The sequence below is a fragment of the Giraffa tippelskirchi genome, chromosome 4, assembly GCF_054371585.1.
Source record: "Giraffa tippelskirchi isolate mGirTip1 chromosome 4, T2T-mGirTip1v1.2.pri, whole genome shotgun sequence".
Taxonomy (NCBI): domain Eukaryota; kingdom Metazoa; phylum Chordata; class Mammalia; order Artiodactyla; family Giraffidae; genus Giraffa; species Giraffa tippelskirchi.
Genome location: NC_137278.1, coordinates 174,682,935 through 174,702,987, shown reverse-complemented (window position 1 = coordinate 174,702,987; position 20,053 = coordinate 174,682,935). Strand labels below are relative to the sequence as shown.

At 38.9% G+C, this 20,053-nt stretch overlaps 1 protein-coding gene and 1 long non-coding RNA gene across 4 annotated transcripts in view; one reads left to right on the top strand and one right to left on the bottom strand.

Moving 5' to 3' along the window:
* Positions 1-20,053, top strand: part of LOC145546030 (uncharacterized) — a 1,126,586-nt gene that overhangs the window by 889,772 nt on the left and 216,761 nt on the right. The window lies entirely within an intron of this gene.
* SINHCAF (SIN3-HDAC complex associated factor) overlaps positions 12,655-20,053 on the bottom strand; it is a 30,828-nt gene continuing 23,429 nt past the window's right edge. For all 3 annotated transcript variants that reach the window (XM_081591735.1, XM_081591733.1, XM_081591734.1), the window contains exons 5-6: positions 18,516-18,666; positions 12,655-14,740 (exon numbers count right to left, since the gene is read on the bottom strand). In XM_081591735.1, the coding sequence (XP_081447861.1) occupies positions 14,581-14,740; positions 18,516-18,666 (311 nt within the window). In that variant the 3' untranslated portion in view covers positions 12,655-14,580. The remainder of the gene's footprint in view (positions 14,741-18,515; positions 18,667-20,053) is intronic.

Genomic DNA, 20,053 nt, shown 5'->3' with positions numbered 1-20,053 from the left:
TTTTCTGCTACTTCCTATCAATGATAAGCCTCCTTTTCCATTACATTTAAAATCCACTTAAAAGGATATCTTGTAGCAAAGATTTCTTAGAGAGGACCAAAAAAAAAAAAAAAACATTAACCAAAAAAGGAAAAAGGTGATGTTAGTCTGTATTAAAATTAAGAACATCTGTGCTAACTAACTCAACTGGGGAATCCTTTCACAATACATATACATATATATATCAAATCATCAGGTTCTACACTTTAAATATTTTACAATTATACCTCAATAAAGCTGAGAAAAACCATTCCCTCCCCAGTTATGTATATGAAAGTGTTCAAAACTACTATGAGATTCAACAATTCTCAGGTCTCAGTGCCTTAAAAGTTGACTCAGTCAGACACATTTCCCTATATACCATCCAAAATAAAAATTAAGAACATGTGTTCAAAAGATACTACTAAGAGATCTAAAAGGCAACTTAGAGTGAGAGGAGATATTCACAGACACACATATCCCTCCAAGGACTCATATTCCAAATATATATAAAACTCTTACGGATCAGTAAGAAAAAAATACAAACCAATAGAAAGAGACAAAAGACACTGCAGACATTTCTTAAGAGTATATGAAATTGTACATCTGATAAACATGTGAAAAAATGTCCTCAACTGGTTGATTCATTATCAGGGATATGTGGATTAAAACTAAAATGTGACCACATGGCTGAAGTGAAAAGATGCAAAACACCAAGTATTAGAAAGGCTATGAACAACTGGAGTACTCACACAAATCTAGTCAAGTACAAACTGGTACGAACACTTGGGAAAATCATTTGCCAACATCTCCTAAAACTGAACATATGCATCTCCTATGAGACAGTAATTTCACTCCTAGTGTACACCCAACAGAAATGCATCCATAGGTTCATCAGAAGACACATACTAAAATGTTCACTGAAGCTACCCAAATATCTATGAAAATTTATGGTACATTCACATGATGAAATATTATATAGTAAGGAGACTGAATGATGTAAAACTTTATGCAACAATATAGATGAATCTCACAGTTAGCCAACAAAAAAAGAAGCCAGATGGAAAAGGGTACATGCTGTACAATTCTATTTACATAAAGTAATCTATATTGTCAGAAGTCAGGGGCAGGTAGCGAGCGGGAGGTAGGGGTCGGAGGGTCTCCTAGGAACCTGGTGATGTCATGTTTCTGACACGGGGTACAAGTTCCATAGGTGTGCTCAGTCACTAAAACCCACCCAGCTGCACATGGGCCCTGCTCTTCAGCGAAAAGTATCACCATAGAAGTACCTAGGGAAGCTGACATTTTAGTACCTGAATTGAAGTTTCTCTTATCTATAAATACTTTTCAAATTATTTTTTAGTTTCTTGTATTTCTACTTAACTTAGAGTTTTGGGTATTGACGACGAAATTTTTTCTTACTATTTGTCCTTCTGAGCCTCTGTTTTCTCATCTGAAAAATGACACCAGTAGAGTTTATTTAAAACTCTAGTTTTAAAGTAGAGGAGCTTTTAAAAGCCAATGTGATTTGTAAAGTGTTTATTAGCACAGTGCCTAGCACAAGATGCTCAATAAATGGTCACTTGTCACTTAATACCTTCCCCTAAACCAGTGGACTATTCCATGTGCTAACATAGATCCATACTTTCCCTTGTCTACGCATTCCTTACTGTCTGTTTTCCAAGGCTATGAGGCACTTGAGAGCAGGGGTAGTGTGTAGTCCATCATAATTTTCTCAGCACCTAGTTCAGCAGCTGGTGTGGAATAAGAACTCAAAATGTATTAAATAGATGATTGAGTAAATAAATTGCTGACACTTTGCAACATCTATTATTTTACTGCTAAATTATGGAATCACATCAATTTTCCCTGAAAACAAGTTTTCTTGGTTTCTACCATACCAGTGGCTCAGATGTCTGATAAAGAATCTGCCTGCGATGAAGGAGACTCAGGTTTGATCCCTGGGTTAGGAAGATCCCCTGGATGACTACCCACTCCAGTATTCTTGCCTGGTGAATTCCATGAACAGAGGAGCCTCATAGGCTATATAGTCCATGGGGTCGCAAAAAGTCAGACACAACTGAGCAACTAACACACACACACACCATCCGCTAATAATTTCTCCCCAGAAGTTTCAACTTGATTCTCTTCCAAAAGAAACCTTTCTTCTATTTCCTCATAATGAATACATTACCTGTCCTGTTGGGTAGCTGTGGAGCTTTATTTTACAACTAAAAATCTAAGTAACTGATTTTCTACCTTCCATTCTCAACCTCCCTTAAAAAGGCTTGCACATAATTTTATCTTTCCTGATCTATTTCAGTGCCTTCAATAATTTGGCAAATGTAAAGACTTATCCTTGACTAATAAGCCAGTATGGTCATTTTTACCATTTTCTATGGAGTTTCAATACGATTACAAAAAAGTAATTGGGGGTTAGAAATTGTAGGGATCCAGTTGAATGGGAGGTAAAGGAAAACAACTAGAAATCCCCAGGTAAAGCTAGTTTTTTTTTTCCTTTCCACCAACGACAAGGCACACTTAATAACTTTACTCCCAAGGGAGGATATCCCATTCTGAAAAACACTCCACTCTAGGTGATAAAGGCAGGAAGGAGGAAACATTACACCATGGGAGAGGAAACAGCCATTTGAAAAGCATGCAATATAAACCAGCTCTGGCAACTGTCATCCCTCCTTTCCCACCCAATTTAGGAAAGGTCCATAAACCACTTTCTCTAATATTTCACACTAAAGAATCTCTTGGACTTGAAAATAAATAGCTCCTATCCCTAACCCTCCATCACTGTATGGTATCTAGAGCAATGACCTTCAAATATATTAAAAGTAAACTTCTTATTGATATGTAATACACATGCAGAGAAGTACACAATTCTCTCCAAACTTTTCTGATCCCTCTCCAACTAGTAAGAAAAAAAATGAGTATATACTCCATACATATTTTTTCCATATGCATGTAGCACTGTGCTAATATTATGTACATTAAAAATAAAAAAAATAGAAGAAAAATAGATCTTAAAAGTTCTCATCACAAGAAAAAAACTCTGTAACTCTATGTCAGTGATGGATGTTAACTAGACTTACTGTGATGATCATTTCACAAAACATGCATATATTAAATCATGATGTTGAATACCTGAAACTAATATAATGCTATATGTCAACTATACATCAATAAAAAATAGGAGACAAAAAGAATGAGAAAAAGTAAACAGAAATTACTTGGCATACCTCAAAGGACCAGCCTTGCATACTTCTTGGAAACCACACCTGTACAGACAGCAGGAGCATGCTGTTGGTGGGCTTGATAACTTCTAGTTTCTGTTGTATGGCACCAGCTTAATCTCCAAATGTACACTGGGCAGACATCCCAGCTGTCCTACCTTTAGGACTATGGCCACAGTATCTGTGATATTCAAGAATTGACTCCCCCAGTAGCATGTTTATGCACAACGGCAGTCTTCTGGGATTGGAAATTAGAAGAAGGAAAATACAAGCATGTTTTATTTCTCTTTTGTGATAATTTAAAATTGATTGCAGAAAACACTAAGGGTTGGCTTTCAGTTCTTAAAAATGATTTAAGTTATCTTGTCAAAGGAAATACAAATAGATTCTCCAGACATTTTAAGTATGTTTCTAAGACTTACATTTAAACTAAAACAACTGTTTGGCTGACTGTGGATTCAACAATGGATTAGCTCCAGTTTTAGCTCTTCAATTAATGAGCTAGGTGATCATTTGGTAAATTTCTTCCTCTGTAAATGAGGGCGCTAAACTGGATGGCCCTAAAATTATTGTGTGACTAGCACCACCTTGTGGATATTCATGTAATAACATGATAAGAGAAGCTTGGTGGCCAAATGTCAGCCTCCTCCTGAACAGTGGTTTAAGTACTTCAGAAGAAAATGAAAATTAGAATTTTCAATTATGTCAGATTTCTTTAACAACTGACAGGCCTTAATAATAAAAACAAACAAACAAAAAACAACTGACAGACTTTTATCCCCAGGATGGTCTAGAAACAGCCAAAGATACCCCTCATCACTGGTTTATTTGGGAAAGAAAACATTACAAAGAGAACCGAACCATGTCCCACGGAGTTTAGGAAGAATTTCAAGCTGCTAGAGCCACAAGCATTCTGGAAATCATGCACTCCACTGACATTATCTTCAGTGCTAGCATAACAGGGGGTGCGGCGGAGGTGGGGGGAGGAGGAGGGACAGTATTTCTGTAGGATATGAACGGTTCACCCTTGGAGTTGTTCCAGGAGGTTAGGCTGGCCAAAGCAGGCAACTGGTCTGGCTTAAACTAACTGAAGACTTAGGCCTTGAGGCTAAGAGGTATGTTCTATTATTTCAGCATGTTTATGAATTGGTTCCACGGTACTGTTACAGCACAGCCAAATTTAACCGTTCAAAAACCATCCTGCGAGCGTATCTTGGCCACTCCCTACATCTCAGCACACTTTTGGATAGTGTAATTATATTTGGCATCACTTCGTGTCCTCTGTAAAATTTCCCAACCCTGGAATACATGCACTGCCAAAGGGTAATTATCCTGCAGTGAATACATTTTCTCCTTCAGTTCTGTTCAGTTGCTCAGTCGTGTCCGACTCTTTGCGACCCCATGAAGTGCAGCACGCCAGGCCTCTGTGTTCATCACCAACTCCCGGAGTCTACCCAAACCCATGTCCATCGAGTCAGTGATGCCATCCAACCATCTCATCCTCTGTCGTCCCCTTCTCCTCCTGCCCCCAATCCTACCCAGCATTAGGGTCTTTTCCAACGAGTCAACTCTTCGCATGAGGTGGCCAAAGTATTGGAGTTTCAGCTTCAACATCAGTCCTTCCAATGAACACCCAGGATTGATCTCCTTTAGGACGGATTGATTGGATCTCCTTGCAGTCCAAGGGACTCTCAGAGTCTTCTCCAACACCACAGTTCAAAAGCATCAATTCTGCGGCGCTCAGCTTTCTTCACCGTCCAACTCTCACATCCATACATGACCACTGGAAAAACCATAGCCTTGCCTAGATGGACTTTTGTTGGCAAAGTAATGTCTCTGCTTTTAAGTATGCTATCTATGTTGGCCATAACCTTCCTTCCAAGGAGTAAGCGTCTTTTAATTTCATGGCTGCAGTCACCATCAGCAGTGATTTTGGACCCCAAAAAATAAAGTCGGACACTGTTTCCACTGTTTCCCCATCTATTTCCCATGAAGTGATGGGACCAGATGCCATGATCTTAGTTTTCTGAACGTTGAGCTTTAAGCCAACTTTTTCACTCTCCTCTTTCACTTTCATCAAGAGGCTCTTTAGTTCTTCTTCACTTTCTGCCATAAGGGTGGTGTCATCTGCATATCTGAGGTTATTGATATTTCTCCCGGCAATCTTGATTCCAGCTTGTGTTTCTTCCAGCCCAGTGTTTCTCATGATGTAGTCTGCATATAAGTTAAATAAGCAGGGTGACAATACACAGCCTTGACGTACTCCTTTTCCTATTTGGAACCAGTCTGTTGTTCCATGTCCAGTTCTAACTGTTGCTTCCTGACCTGCATACAGGTTTCTCAAGAGACAGGTCAGATGGTCTGGTATTCCCATCTCTTTCAGAATTTTCCACAGTTTATTGTGATCCACACAGTCAAAGGCTTTGGCATAGTCAATAAAGCAGAAATAGATGTTTTTCTGGAACTCTCGTTTTTTCGATGATCCAGCGGATATTGGCAATTTGATCTCTGGTTCCTCTGCCTTTTCTAAAACCAGCTTGAACATCTGAAAGTTCACAGTTCACGTATTGCTGAAGCCTGGCTTGGAGAATTTTGAGCTTTACTTTACTAGCATGTGAGATGAGTGCAATTGTGCCGTAGTTTGAGCGTTCTTTGGCATTGCCTTTCTTTGGAATTGGAATGAAAACTGACCTTTTCCAGTCCTGTGGCCACTGCCGAGTTTTCCAAATTTGCTGGCATATTGAGTGCAGCACTTTCACAGCATCATCTTTTAGGATTTGAAATAGCTCAACTGGAATACCATCACCTCCACTAGCTTTGTTCGTAGTGATGCTTTCTAATGCCCACTTGACCTCACATTCCAGGATGTCTGGCTCTAGGTGAGTGATCACACCATCGTGATTATCTGGGTCATGAAGATCTTTTTTGTACAGTTCTTCTGTGTATTCTTGCCACCTCTTCTTAATATCTTCTGCTTCTGTTAGGTCCATACCATTTCTGTCCTTTATTGAGCCCATCTTTACATGAAATGTTCCTTTGGTATCTCTAATTTTCTTGAAGAGATCTCTAGTCTTTCCCAATCTGTTGTTTTCCTCTATTTCTTTGCATTGATCGCTGAGGAAGGCTTTCTTATCTCTCCTTGCTATTCTTTGGAACTCTGCATTCACATGGGAATACCTGTCCTTTTCTCCTTTGCTTTTCGCTTCTCTTCTCTTCCCAGCTATCTGTAAGGCCTCCTCAGACAGCCATTTTGTTTTTTGCATGTCTTTTCCACGGGGATTGTCTTGATCCCTGTCTGCTGTACAATGTCACGAACCTCTGTCCATAGTTCACAGGCACTCTGTCTATCAGATCTAGTCCCTTAAATCTATTTGTCACTTCTACTGTATACTCATAAGGGATTTGATCTAGGTTTAGGGTTGTAGTTTTTTTCGAGGGGGTGGTTTGGAGGCGGTAGGTGTCTTGTGCACTCTTGATGACCTTTCTTGTGTTCACGATAACTACATATAACAAAAAAAGTTTTCATTTCTCCATATCCAAATAGACCTCAGTGCTAAAAAGGACAAGTGATGGCACAAAGCTTCACTGTGCACTACTCATTTCGTATGACTCATTTTGTGTTACTACAACTTGGGTTGCTATTATTTACTTCACTTTACAGAGAGGGAAATGATCTCAGAGAAAATTTACCTGAGATCATAACACCATTAAGCACCAAAATCAAGATCTTAATTTGAATCCAAGTCTTCTAACTTTAACTCCATTGTTTATTCATCTATGCCCCAGTGATATTAATAAGCTCACACGCCAAACATAATCCCTACTCCCATCCATCACACCTTTACTTCTGAATGGGAACCAGAGGAAAATCAAGAAAATAAAAGTCAAATGGCAAGAATAAGCAAAAGAACCTTACCAACCAAGGATTCTCAAAGGAACTAAGGATTACATGATTTCTCAAGCATCAAAGGACTGTTTAGGACACTTGGTAGAGTCTTGGACATATATGCTCAATGAACACTTGAATGAAAAGGTGTTTAAAAAGGTTTACAGTATCACCCCACTGATTATGCATTTACAAAAGGCAAAAATGTACTATGAAAAGATCTGGCTGTCACTACCTTAAACAAGTGATCATGTTAGCATCACCAGAACCTCTATTGATGTGCTAAGAGATGAACCACGCAGAATGAGCAATCTAAATCTACAAAGAAGACAACTAGAAAAAAATTCAAGATTTAGGATATTATACACTGATTTGGATATGTGAAAAAGTTCAGTGTCATGAAGAAAAAAAAGCAGAAAGGACTATTCTTGATTAAATGAAAAGAGGAGAGACATAACCAAATAAATAAACTTTGACTAGATTCTGGATGAGGAAAAAAGTTTTAAAAGACACATTGGGATGACTGGGTCAATTATTCCATACTGATCTATCATATTAGATATTACTGAGTGATTTGTCTCAGGTGTGACAATGGTACACCTAAGGATGTAGAATTCCTAGGAGATGAATGCTTACGTATTCAGGGATGAAGTATCAATTGTCAAAACTTAATTTCAAATGATTCAGCAAAGCAGATAAAGTACTTGTGGTAAAATTTAAAAGTTGATGGGTCAACTTTTTGTATATTTAAAAATTTTCAAAGTCAAAATATTTTTTAAAATTCTTGAAATTTATCAAGACCATTAGCATATAAATTCAACTCTTTTATGATCATGACTTATGAAAACACAAAGTTGTAACCAATGAGTCAATTAATAAATATTTATTGTGCTCCTACTCATATATTAATAACAACTATACTAGATTCTGGGAACTATTGTAAAAAATAAACATGGTTTCTGCTTTCATGGAACCCACTTAGCATACAATTCTGTGTGTGTATGTGTGTGTGTGTGTGTGTTGGGAAGGGTAATGGTTGTTCTGGAAGCCTTCCTCAAGTGGTGCCTAAGCTGAAACCTGGTGGATAAGCAGGTTTTACCTAGCTATAGTATGGTGGGGAAATGGGTCAGAGAGAACAAACTGTATGTGTAAACCAATGATGGTGTAGGTCAGTATGGAGAGTGACAAACATTTATTTCTATGGCTTCACCATGTCCCCCACCCTTTTTTACATCAATAATGCCCTACTCCCAACCCTTCAGACCCAGGGGTAGTTAACAGCAACCTTAGGTTACTAGCGACAATGTTACCAGTCCTGAGAACTGCATCCTCCTTTGGAGTTTCCCTATACCATGTGCACAGCTTTGTAAAGTCCCTTTATCAAACTTTCCTCAAATTATCCAATTTCAAAAAGCCATCTGTTTCCCACTGACACCCTGATGAGATAGACTTGGGAGAGGCCTGCGTGTTTTAGATGTTATTTGGAACCGTGGTAATGGAGATGGTCTGAGAAGAGGGCTGAAGATGCACCCTGGGCCAGTGAACATCTGAAGCAGGAAACTTGTAAACAGCAGCCTTATCAGCCAAGAATATTTCAAAAGAGAAACTACAATTGTATTAAGTGCTGTTGAGAGGCTGGATGAGTAAAATGAGGGCCTTGGAATTCCCCATGAGAAAGCCATCCTTGGGGCAGTGGGGGCAAAATTAACTTGAGTGAACTGTAATGGTGGTTGGAGGCAAAGAACACACTTGTTACTGTCAGAAAAAGACAAAACTGTTCAGTTTACTATTTTAACTTTTTAACTCTTCCAGGGACTTTCTGAAGAATCTCGAGATTTTTGTCTTAATTTTTGAGGTGTAAATATAAACATAAAACAGCCACTCTTCCTTGCAGTTACAAAAGAAAAAAAATACCTGGACAATACTAAAGCTAATTAATGTAAGCTACAGAAGTGTAGAGAATCAAAGCTCTAAAACAGAGTAAATTACTTCCCCCTCTTTCAAACACTGAGACAAAAGGCAAGCTTTGCCAAAGTCTTTTCAACCCACTCCAGCATTCTTGCCTGGGAAATCCCATGGACAGAGGAGCCTGGCGTGCTGCAGTCATGGGGTCGCAAGGAGTCGGACACGACTGAGCGACTAAACAACAACAAACAAACTGAAAGATTAAGCTCGTTTACACTGAAGCCTGTAACTAAGCATGTCCAAGACCCCCCTACTCGACATAAAATACCAAGCAGTTTCTAACCAGGGGCAAGATATTTGAAACCTGAAGCATTCTCATGATCACAATGAGTAACCAAACTCCATAGCTTGAGAAATTGTTAGAAGCCTCAGATCCCTTTCTTTGAGAACATGAGCCTGGGAAATATCTAACTTTGATCCAGTTTGGCTTTCTCCTCCTTCCCAGTTCACTGAACATCACACAACAATGATTGCCAGGGCAGCACAATGCTAAATCTGGGTGATTGGGAAACTGCTCTAGGGACGGTGCATCAAGAGGCTCCCTCGGGATCTTCCATTCTTTAGTACAGAGCAAGCAGTTAGTTATGGCTCCTTTATTTAGATGATTCCATGTTTTACTAAACCTCCTGGAGACTATCTTCTCCACAAAAAGATAGTACATACTATGCATTTTCAACGTCAAAATTATCAGAATTCGAGTAACTGATTTAGACAAAGGTCAACCTCTTTGCAAAGGTGAAACTTGCCCCATCTGCAGCCTTTAGAAGAGACAAGTTAAGAAGGCACCGCTGCTACAGCAGGGACAGGGGCCAGTCTGAAGAGCAAAGGCTTTGCAACCAGGAAAGCTGGTTTAAATTATAATTATGGCCCCCTTGCACCCCTTCACCGACTACCTGTAAACATGTTTTTTGTTGTTTTTTTCTTTCACTTGTGAGGTTGTTTGAATAAAGTTTAAAGGTGCCAGGCCCACCCCAGTGTGTTTCCTAATAGGAGGAGCTTCTTTTTCTTTTTTCTTGCGACACCAAATGCTTGTATTATAGGACACTTTCAAGTGGTTCATTTATGAAAGAGGTGCCATGGCAGACCAAACTCTCTGGTTCCCACAGTCCACCACTCGTGCTCACTGAGTGACCTGAGTGTGGACCAGACGACTCTTGCCAGCTGACTGGCTCTGGAGACCTGCCGGCTTGGTGCAGCGAGTGCCATGTTGGGAAACCTCAACAGATCCTAATTTGGGGCAAGACTGAGGGCAGGAGGAGAGGGGTCAACAGGGGATAAGATGGTTGGATAGCATCACCGACTCAATGGACATGAGTTTGGGCAAACTTTGGAAGATAGTGAAGGACAGGGAAGCCAGGCATGCTGCAGTCCATGGGGTCACAAAGAGTCGGGCACAAATGAGCAACTGAACAACTGGTAAGGATCTAGGGGGCCCCGCCATCCCACAGCCACAGGGAAAGAATTCTGTCAACAACCCAAGCGAGTTTGGAGTAATTTATTCTCAAGTCATCTGATGAGAAGGCAACCAAGTTGACACCTGTTGCAGCCTTATGAGACCCTGAGCAAAGGACCCAGCCACACTGCACCTAGATGGAAACCAAAATCAATTTCTTGTAAGCCATTATATTTGTGGTAATTTCATTAAACACCAATAGATAATAATGTAGGTGCTATCATCTTTACTACCTAATTTAGTAGCTTCACAGTAACTAGGTTAGGTGCTGGCAAAATCACCTGGACTATCCCAAAGCAAATTTAACTGTAGTATAAAAGGTTTAACCCAGAGAATATACCTTGCCCAAGTAACAATCTGTTTTTAAAACTTTGATATATGGGAGTTCCCTGGTGGCCTAGTGGCTAACATTCTGGGCTTTCACCACTATGGCCTCAGTTTAATCCCTAGGTCGGGGAACTGAAATCCCACAAGCAGAGTGGTACAAAAAGAAACAAAAACCTTTGGTATGAATTTTACCTCTTGGTTTCCTCATAAATCTATAAACAATTCTATGAAGTAACGTAACATAAGTTTATATAAGTGTTAGTCACTCAGTCTTGTCCATCTCTTTGCAACCCCAGGGACTATAGCCCTCCAGGCTCCTCGGTCCATGGAACTGTCGAGGCAGGAATACTGGAGTGGGTTACCATTCCCTTCTCCAGGGGATCTTCCTGACCCAGGGACTGAATCCAGGTCTCCCACATTGCAGGCAGATTGTTTACCATCTGAACTACCAGGGAAGTCCTTAACAGAAAGTTTGGAGACTCACAAAGTCAAGTGACTCACATAGCTAATGTAGGACCATAAATTAGAGAACCCAGGTCTGATCCCAATGCCAAAATCTGTCTCGAAACAATTTTTAGTTTCTCTGAAGTCTCAATGGTGCTTCCCATATGTACATGCTGCTGCTGCTGCTAAGTCGCTTCAGTCGTGCCCAACTCTGTGTGACCCCATAGACGGCAGCCCACCAGGCTCCTCCGTCCCTGGGATTCTCCAGGCAAGAACACTGGAGTGGGTTGCCATTTCCTTCTCCATATGTACATATGTACACAGATAACAGCAATAAAAACACTGTAGTCATTGAATCACTGGAGAACTTTTGTCCTTTATTGTTAAAATCACCTCATTGTGCACATCAATTAAAATGTCTTTTATAGTCAGTCTCTGGCTTAATGATGGTTCAACCTAATTTTTTGACTTTACGATCGTGCAAGAGACATGCTTTCAGTAGAAATCCGACTTGGAATTTTGATCTCTTCCCAGGCTAGCAATACACAGTAGGATACACTGGCAGCAGGGAGCCATAGCAAACCACAGCTCCCAATCAGCCACATGATCCTGGTAACTACCAGCATGTTTAGCCATTCTGGCTTTCCCTTTCAGTGCAACATTCAATAAATTACGTAAGACATTCAATATTTAATTAAAAATAGGCTGTGTGTTAGATGATTTTGCTAACTGTAAGCTAATGTAAATGTTCTGAGTATGTTTAAGGTAGGCTAGGCTAAGCTATACCCACTCCAGTACTCTTACCTGGAGAATCTATGGGGTTGCACAGAGTCGGACATGACTAAAGCAACTTAGCAGCAGGCTAAGCTATAATGTATTAAATGCATTTTTAAAATATTTATTTCACTTAGCATGCAGGAGCTTTCCTTGCAGCTGACTCTAGTTGCTTGTTGCACAAGGGCTCAGTGGCTCTGCAGCATGTGGGATCTTAGTTCCCAACCTGTGTGTTCCTCACTCTCTCCCCCCCTCCCCCTCCTGCAAGGGGGATTCCTAACCACTGGACCACAGGGAGGGAAGTCATTTAAATGCATTCTTCACTTTCAATGATTTCAACTTGTGTTTATTGGGGTGTAACCCTAAGGTAAGTAGAGAAGATCTGTATTTTAAAGTCTGTATTTCTTGGTAAAGAGGACTTTTTTCCTTCATGGCTTCTTACAATACTAAGGGCTTATACTGAGTAACACCTGTGAGGGCCAAAAGTATTAGTTATTCTTACTTAAGATCACCTTTCAAACAAAGCCACAAAACAGCCTCTCTTTTATTTTCTAATAAGACTAAATTTATTCAATACCCTAGTAAAAGTTTTGATTATAAGTATCCAACAGTATAAAAAGTACAAAACAGATTTGTAGATTTCTAATATATTAATACAAAGTGCATGACTACATACAGTACATCCTACAGGCAAAGAGAGGTGGAAGGGGGAAAGAAGACTGTGGTTGAGGTCTAGTAATAAATAAATAAATACAGAAGTAGAGATGATCCATATTATAGTATATTCTACCACCAATACTGCAGCCAAAATGTACAAAAAAAATTTTCAAAATAACTCAGGAGGAAGATGATAATGGCTGGGGTTCTTGTAATACACCTCAAAGTCTGTGGGAGCACTGACCCAACTCACGGTGTAGTCTGTGCATATGGTGGCTTGTAGTTTTTTCCAAAGGAAGAAATATAAAATTTTAAGTTTTGATTAAGCACTATAAAACTATAGGGTGCCCATAAAAAGTGGCTCACTCTCTTGTTATGTATACTATCCAATCTTTAAAATCCAGTTTTAAAAATAAGCACTGAGTCAGATTTTACCAGGGAGGCAAATGATCCTCCCTCATTGTGAAAACGGGTGATATATTTTTCCTGTACTTTTAGAAAAGAGGCAATAGATAGTACTTTGGTTTGGGTTCAAGTAAAAGGCTTTTAATGAAGGTTTTAGAATGGAAGAGCTCCACATTTAAGATGTATCATCTAACACCTCAATGTTCAGAAAGCCTGACTAAAGGAAACCAAACCAAAACCAACCCACTCATCATTAACACACACCTCTTTCCTTTTACTAGAATTTTACTTTAATATAGAATGAAAAAAAAGAAAAAAAAAACCCAAAACCCTAACAGTTTAAAACAAGTCAAACAACCATTCTACACAGATAAAACCTTCACAAAGGTCAACTGAAGTAATCCAGAGCTAAAACTGAATTGTGCAGATTTTCAGTGAAGTCACCAGTCACGTAACATAAACAAATTATTTACACACTTGCAAGCCCTCTAAGAAACGTGCCCCAAGAAGCATTAACCTTTGTTTTTTTTGTGTGCCATCCTAAAGACTTGCACATTTGTTATTTTTCAGATAATCTAACATTTTTAATAGAGAATGTTCTCTACCAAGTGGTAATGCTTTGGTACTATTCATATAGGATTGCTTATCCTAAAGACTTGACATTTTCCCAAGAGGAACTTTGATTCTGCTTTAAGTTTTGATTCTGCTTTTTAAGTTTCATATAAATTAAAATCTGTATCAAATATCAATATGGAGGGAGGTGACACAGGATGCAACATATACAGTCAAGTTACCTCTGCATATTTAGAAATTACTCCTTCAAGATATTCGCACCAGAGAGCTGTCTGTCCTGCTTAATATTCAGTAGTACAGGTTTGAATCACCAGAACCTTGGCAAGACCTTAATATTTCAGTTATTAACAACTACTTCTAGGGGCAAGTCCATGTTTACTGAGTTATGACACATTTATTATAACGAAGGAAAACAAGTGTAGCCAGCCATCTTAAAAAATGCCCCAACCACTGCTTCTCAAAATAGAAAGACTAAAACTACATACGTTTATCATACAACAAATCCCATCTCTGTCCCCTGAAAATTCCCCTAATTTCATTCATTAGAAGGGGATTTTTAAAAAAGACTTAAAGAGCACTTTACAGCAGCATTCAGCTTTCCTATGAAATACTCAGCATCTTAAATATTATGTACACTTCTTTTTTATCTCTTAGTAAGCTTCACTGGCTTCAGAGTTTGTGGAACTGGAGGAAAAATAACCCATTCAAAACTATTCTACAAATCCATCTTTTGGCAGAATAGCAGGTATCCAAATTAAAAATAGGAGGGTCATTTTGTTGCTTTGTTTTCCAAAATTTAAATCGTTTTTGCTCCCCTTCTACATAAAGCTTAGTCACCACTCCTGAGTGGAGATGGGCAGAGGCTCTGGCCCCTGCTCCTCCGGCTTCTCCGCAGCTGCTTTCTTATTGCTGCAGCAAGGCTTGAATAGATGTGTGTCAATGAGGACTTCCCCAAAGCGGCCTTTATAGATAATGCCACAGCATATTTTCTGTCTAAAAGAAAAAACGGAGAGAGAAAAAAATATATCAATAAGGCAGAATAAGAATACAAAAAAAAAAGAACAATCCACCAATCATTATATTGGTTTAATGGTGGCTCAGATAGTTAAGAACCTGCCTGCCTGTGGGAAGACTTGGGTTCAACCCATGAGTCGGGAAGATCCTCTAGAGAAGGAACTGGCAACCCACTCCAGTATTCTTGCCTGGAGAATCCCATGGACAGAGGAGCCTGGTGGGCTATAGTCCATGGGGTAGCAAAGAGTTGGACACAAATGAGCAACTAACATACACACATACACACCAATCATTATAACTAGTAGAACATGATCAAAGAAAGGTTCTACTTCCACAATCTCATCACATTTCTAATGAATAGTCTCCTAGAATGACCTCAATTTGCCAGGTAATGGGAATTACCCAAGCCCCTTAAATCCCACACTGAGTGAGTGAGTGAAGGTCACTCAGTCATGTCTGACTCTTTGTGATCCCATGAACTATTCAGTCCATGGAATTCTCTAGGCCAGAATACTGGAGTGGGTAGCCTTTCCCTTCTCCAGAGAATCTTCCTAACCCAGGGATCGAACCCAGGTCTCCCACATTGCAGGCGGATTCTTTACCAGCTGAGCCACAAGGGAAGCCCAAATCCCACGCTGAATTTTATTCAATATTAAGGGGGAGAAGGCATTCCTCAGTTTCAGAGGCTGCTCTTAAAGTTACTAACTGTTTCCTCCAAAAGTCACCAGATCTTAAAGAAAAACAGCCGCCATGAACAGGCTTATTCAGCCGGCGGTTTTATTTTAATATTGATCAGACAAAAAATATATATACATATTATCAAATACACATAAAGGCATACAAAAATGACAACACAGCAAATCACCCATGGGTCACACGCTCTAAGAAAAAAACAGTTATTTCCTATGAAATCCCCCTGTATGCCCTTCTCAATCCCACTCCACTCAACCTTACTCTCTCCTTAAAATTTTAGGTTTATCACTCCCCTTTTTCTTTGTATACATGTTTGCATCTCTAAATATATTGCTTGTTATCTCATATATGTAATATATAGAATAAAAATATATACAGAAATGCACATATATGGAATCATACTGTATGCTGCAATTTTTTTCATCAACAATAACTGAGGTTCATATATACTATACTGTTAAGAGCTTTTTTTCATTTTAACTTATGTACGGTATTCCACCATGTGAATATACCACAGTTTGCACACTCTCCTTTTTAAAACTTTTTATTTTGTATTAGGGTACAGCCGATTAACACTGTTGTGATAGTTTTAGGTGAATGGTGAAAGGGCTATCCACTCTTCTCCTGATGGGACAATTTTTGCTATTACAAACACACTGTACATATCAGTGCACATGTCTGAAGGTTTTTTCTAGGTTATGTTGCTGAAATATAAGAATGGGACCATGTTCAATTTTACCTGAAAATACAAAGTATTTATCAGTGTGGTTCCCTTCTATTCCTATTTTGCTAAAAGTTTTATTTTAAACCTTGAAGCAAAGTTCAAATTTATCAAATATCTTCAATATACCACTAATACGACAGGCATTTTCCCCTCTCCTTTTGGAACTGTCAAATTATGTTAGTTGGCTTTCTAATGCTTAAAACAATCTCACATTCCTAGAATAAATCTAATATGCTTATGATAAACTGTTTATAACATATCAAAGTTATGTTAGCCTCGCAGAATGCTTGGAGGCTAGGCCTTGTTTGATCCATAATCTGGAAAAGCCAGTGCAAGATCAGATTCATTTGTTTCTGGAACATTCAGTAGGACTTGTCTATCTCAGCCTGGGGTTTTTTGTGGGAAGACTTCTGACCACTGAATCCATTTTCTTTATTATGTGACTCTTCAAGTTTTCTACTATTTCTCAGCACAGTTTTGGTAAACTGTCTTTTTCTACTAATGTGTCCACTTCACCTGTGTGTTCAAATTTATTGGCATAAAGTTGTTTATAATATCCTTTGTCTTCTAAATTTCTGTTTGTCTAGAATTGAGTATCACTTTCTTATCCAAGAAATAAGAAATAAGAAGGGTACCATCTCTTTTTCTTGATCTGCTTTATCTCTAGTAACTTCTTTGGTCATCTTTTTCAGGAACCAACTCTTGGCTCTACTTATACTATTCATTCATATTGGTTTTGTATTCCATTTATTCCTACTTCTGTCTTTAGGATTTCCTTGCTTTTATTTTTCTTTATATTGAGCTTCATTAATCTATAAACTGGATATATATAACTTCATTTATTTTAAATCTTTGTGTTAAAACAAAGCATTAAAAGCAACTTTTCTTCTATTTACCTCTTTAATTTCATACCACACATTTTGATTTGTGGTATTTTTCAGTTATTTTTTAGTTATAAGGATGTTCTAACTTACACTTTCTTCTTGACCCAAAGTTTCTCAATTTACAAATATATAGTTTTCATCATTTTATCTTGCTAGGTGTATTTTTAAATTCTAGATCTTTCTCTTCTCTAGACGTTTTACATTCTTATTTTTATTTTTAGGGGTTATACAGTTCATTAATCAAGCTTTAAAGTTATTCAATATATTTATTCTCAACAATACAAAGATATTAGGACATGTTAACTCCCATTACTTTTACTACTTTGATTTACATGCTACTGCTGTCATGTAAGGGCTTCCCAGGTGGTGCTAGTGGTAAAGAACCCGCCTGCCAAGGCAGGATACCTAAGAGACATGAGTTCGACCCCTGGGTCAGGAAGATCCCCTGGAGAAGGGCACGGCAACCCGCGCCAGTATTTTTGCCTGGGAGAATTATCTCCCGGCTATTATCTCTGGGGCCACTGAAGGTGTTAAATCTGCGGTTTTACGGCATCCTTTGTTCATGCTTCGAACTCAGCTTGTGTGTTTGTTGTTCCTCTGAAAATAAAGTCTTTATTTTCTCACTAACTGTTTTGCCTCCCATGTTCCATAGTTTTCTTATGATGTGTCATATGGGTGAATTTTCCTCACCCATACAATAACTGCTTATTACCTTGCTTTTAACTTGTTAGTCTTCCCAAATCTGTGAACTAGAAAATCCTTAACCACTTTTCTCTTTCAATATTCTCTCTTTCCTAGTCTATTATCTCGTTTTTGACTTTGGGGTTTCTCCTTCACATGCCATTTGGCCTCTGTTATTCCTTATTAGGGGCTTCTCAGGCTGCTAAGGGGTAAAGAATCCGCCTGCCAATGCAGGGGCCGCAGGAGTCACAAGTTTGATACCTGGGTCAAGAAGATCCCCTAGAGGAGGAAATGACAACCCACTCCAATATTCTTGCCAGGGTAAAATCCCATGGACAGAGGAGCCTGGCAGGCTACAGTCCGTGGGGGTCACAAAGAGTCAGACATGACTGAGTGACTGAGCATGCATACATATTCCTTATTAACTTGTCCACTTGTTAATGCCGTTTTTAAAGACATAAATATATATATATACACTTCTAGTCTTTTTACTTTTTTTCAGTGGGAGAGTTGGTCACATTGAATACCTAAGTATACTCCATTATAGCAAATTTAGATTCCTTAACATGGTTTTTATTTTAAATCAATGTTAATAGGAAAAACACACAAAATCCAAACTCCCAGCTCCATTCTTGCCTAATCCACCTCCAACCACACATGCTACCAACTGTTTGCCAAATGCCATATAATTGCTAAGGAAGTGGGAATGGGAAACGGTTGCCTGTAATTAAGAAGGTTTGCTGGTTAGAGACATATTTTCTGTTGCTTTTACCTTTTCCAGTATGTGAGATCTAAAAAGGAAAACACTGGCGTTCTGTTGGAGCCAGAAGCCATCTCTGTATCTGAGCCATCATCTGACTGGTTACTGTAACAGGGAGACTGAGCTGGAGAGGCACTTGAGGTTGTACTGTGAGCATCAGAATCTGAAGTAAAGAGAAAACAAAAATGATAATTTCATTATATGCCATCACAACTAAGCCTCAGCATAAAACACAGTCAATGAGATAGTCGAAGATGGAAAAAAATGATTTTCTATTCTACTGTATTTGTACTAAAGTGTATCTAAAAGAAAATGAGCTTCTGGTAAGACTAAGAATAGACATACTTTTCTCTCTTCTGCTAATAAGTACAACTAAAAACATATAAGGGTGTAACATATAAAACAAAACTAAAGACTCCAAAAGTTGGCAACAGCTGAAGGGCTTAAGACTTAAGGAAGGAGGTGGAGGTGAGCACCCTAGCTTTTATGGGTTTTATTTTTGCCTTATATATCCCAGTCTTGAAGCTGAAGAAGCCAGCAATTCAGAAAAACCAGTGGGTACACACAGACACACAGATATACACACACCCAACAAAAGTCTGCTCTCTCTAGCCAGAGGACCAAGAAAGGGGCAGTCTAGCAAGACAGGAAATCTTTACAACACAATAACCACTTAACTGTAGCCAAACAGAAAAAACAGGTCCCTACCCCCACCCACCCTAGCAAAGGCCAACTGGAAAGCCTAGATTTCCATTCTATCAAGAATGTTACGAGGCCTCCCCAACACCTTCACCAGGGTGATGGCAGTGGAAGTCTACTAAAGAGTCTGGGCTTTCAGTATGGCCCACCAAGAACAGGAGGACCCCCACCACGTGGGAGCCTTAATTCCCACCCCACCCCCACACAGTTGCAGTCAGGAGCCACTCCCACTTAAGATATTTATAGAGGTTGGGTGGGGAACCTGACTTTAACACCACCTGGCAGTAACAAGGCTGTGCCCCTCTCCCATTTCCCCCTCTGACCAAAAAAAAAAAGCCAGTTAAAACAGAAGGTTTAAATAAAACTCAGAATCTCATCACACAATTTTTTAATGTCTAGGTTTCAATAAAAAAAAAAAAATCACATCATATCCAGAACCAGGGAGATCTCAAATTGAATGAAAAGTCAAGTATACATTAATGCCAAGATGACAGAAATGTTAAAATTATCTGACAGGTTTTAAAGCAGCCATGACAAAAATGCTTCAGTGAGCCTTTATAAACAAGCTTAAAATAAATGGAAACATAAACTCAACAAGCAGGTCTCAGTTTGAAAAAAAAAAAAGCTATAAAGAACCTAAGTACTAAAATCCAAACTGAAAAAAATACAGTAAATGATAGGACAGTGGACAGGCTCAACAGCAGAATGGAGGGGAGAGGAAACAACCAGTGAACTGGAAGAAAGAACAACAGAAATCACCCAGCCTGTACAACACTAAGAAAACAAATGAAGAGCCTTAAGAGACCTGTGAAACTACGACAAAAAAAATCTACATCCACGTGACTGCAGTC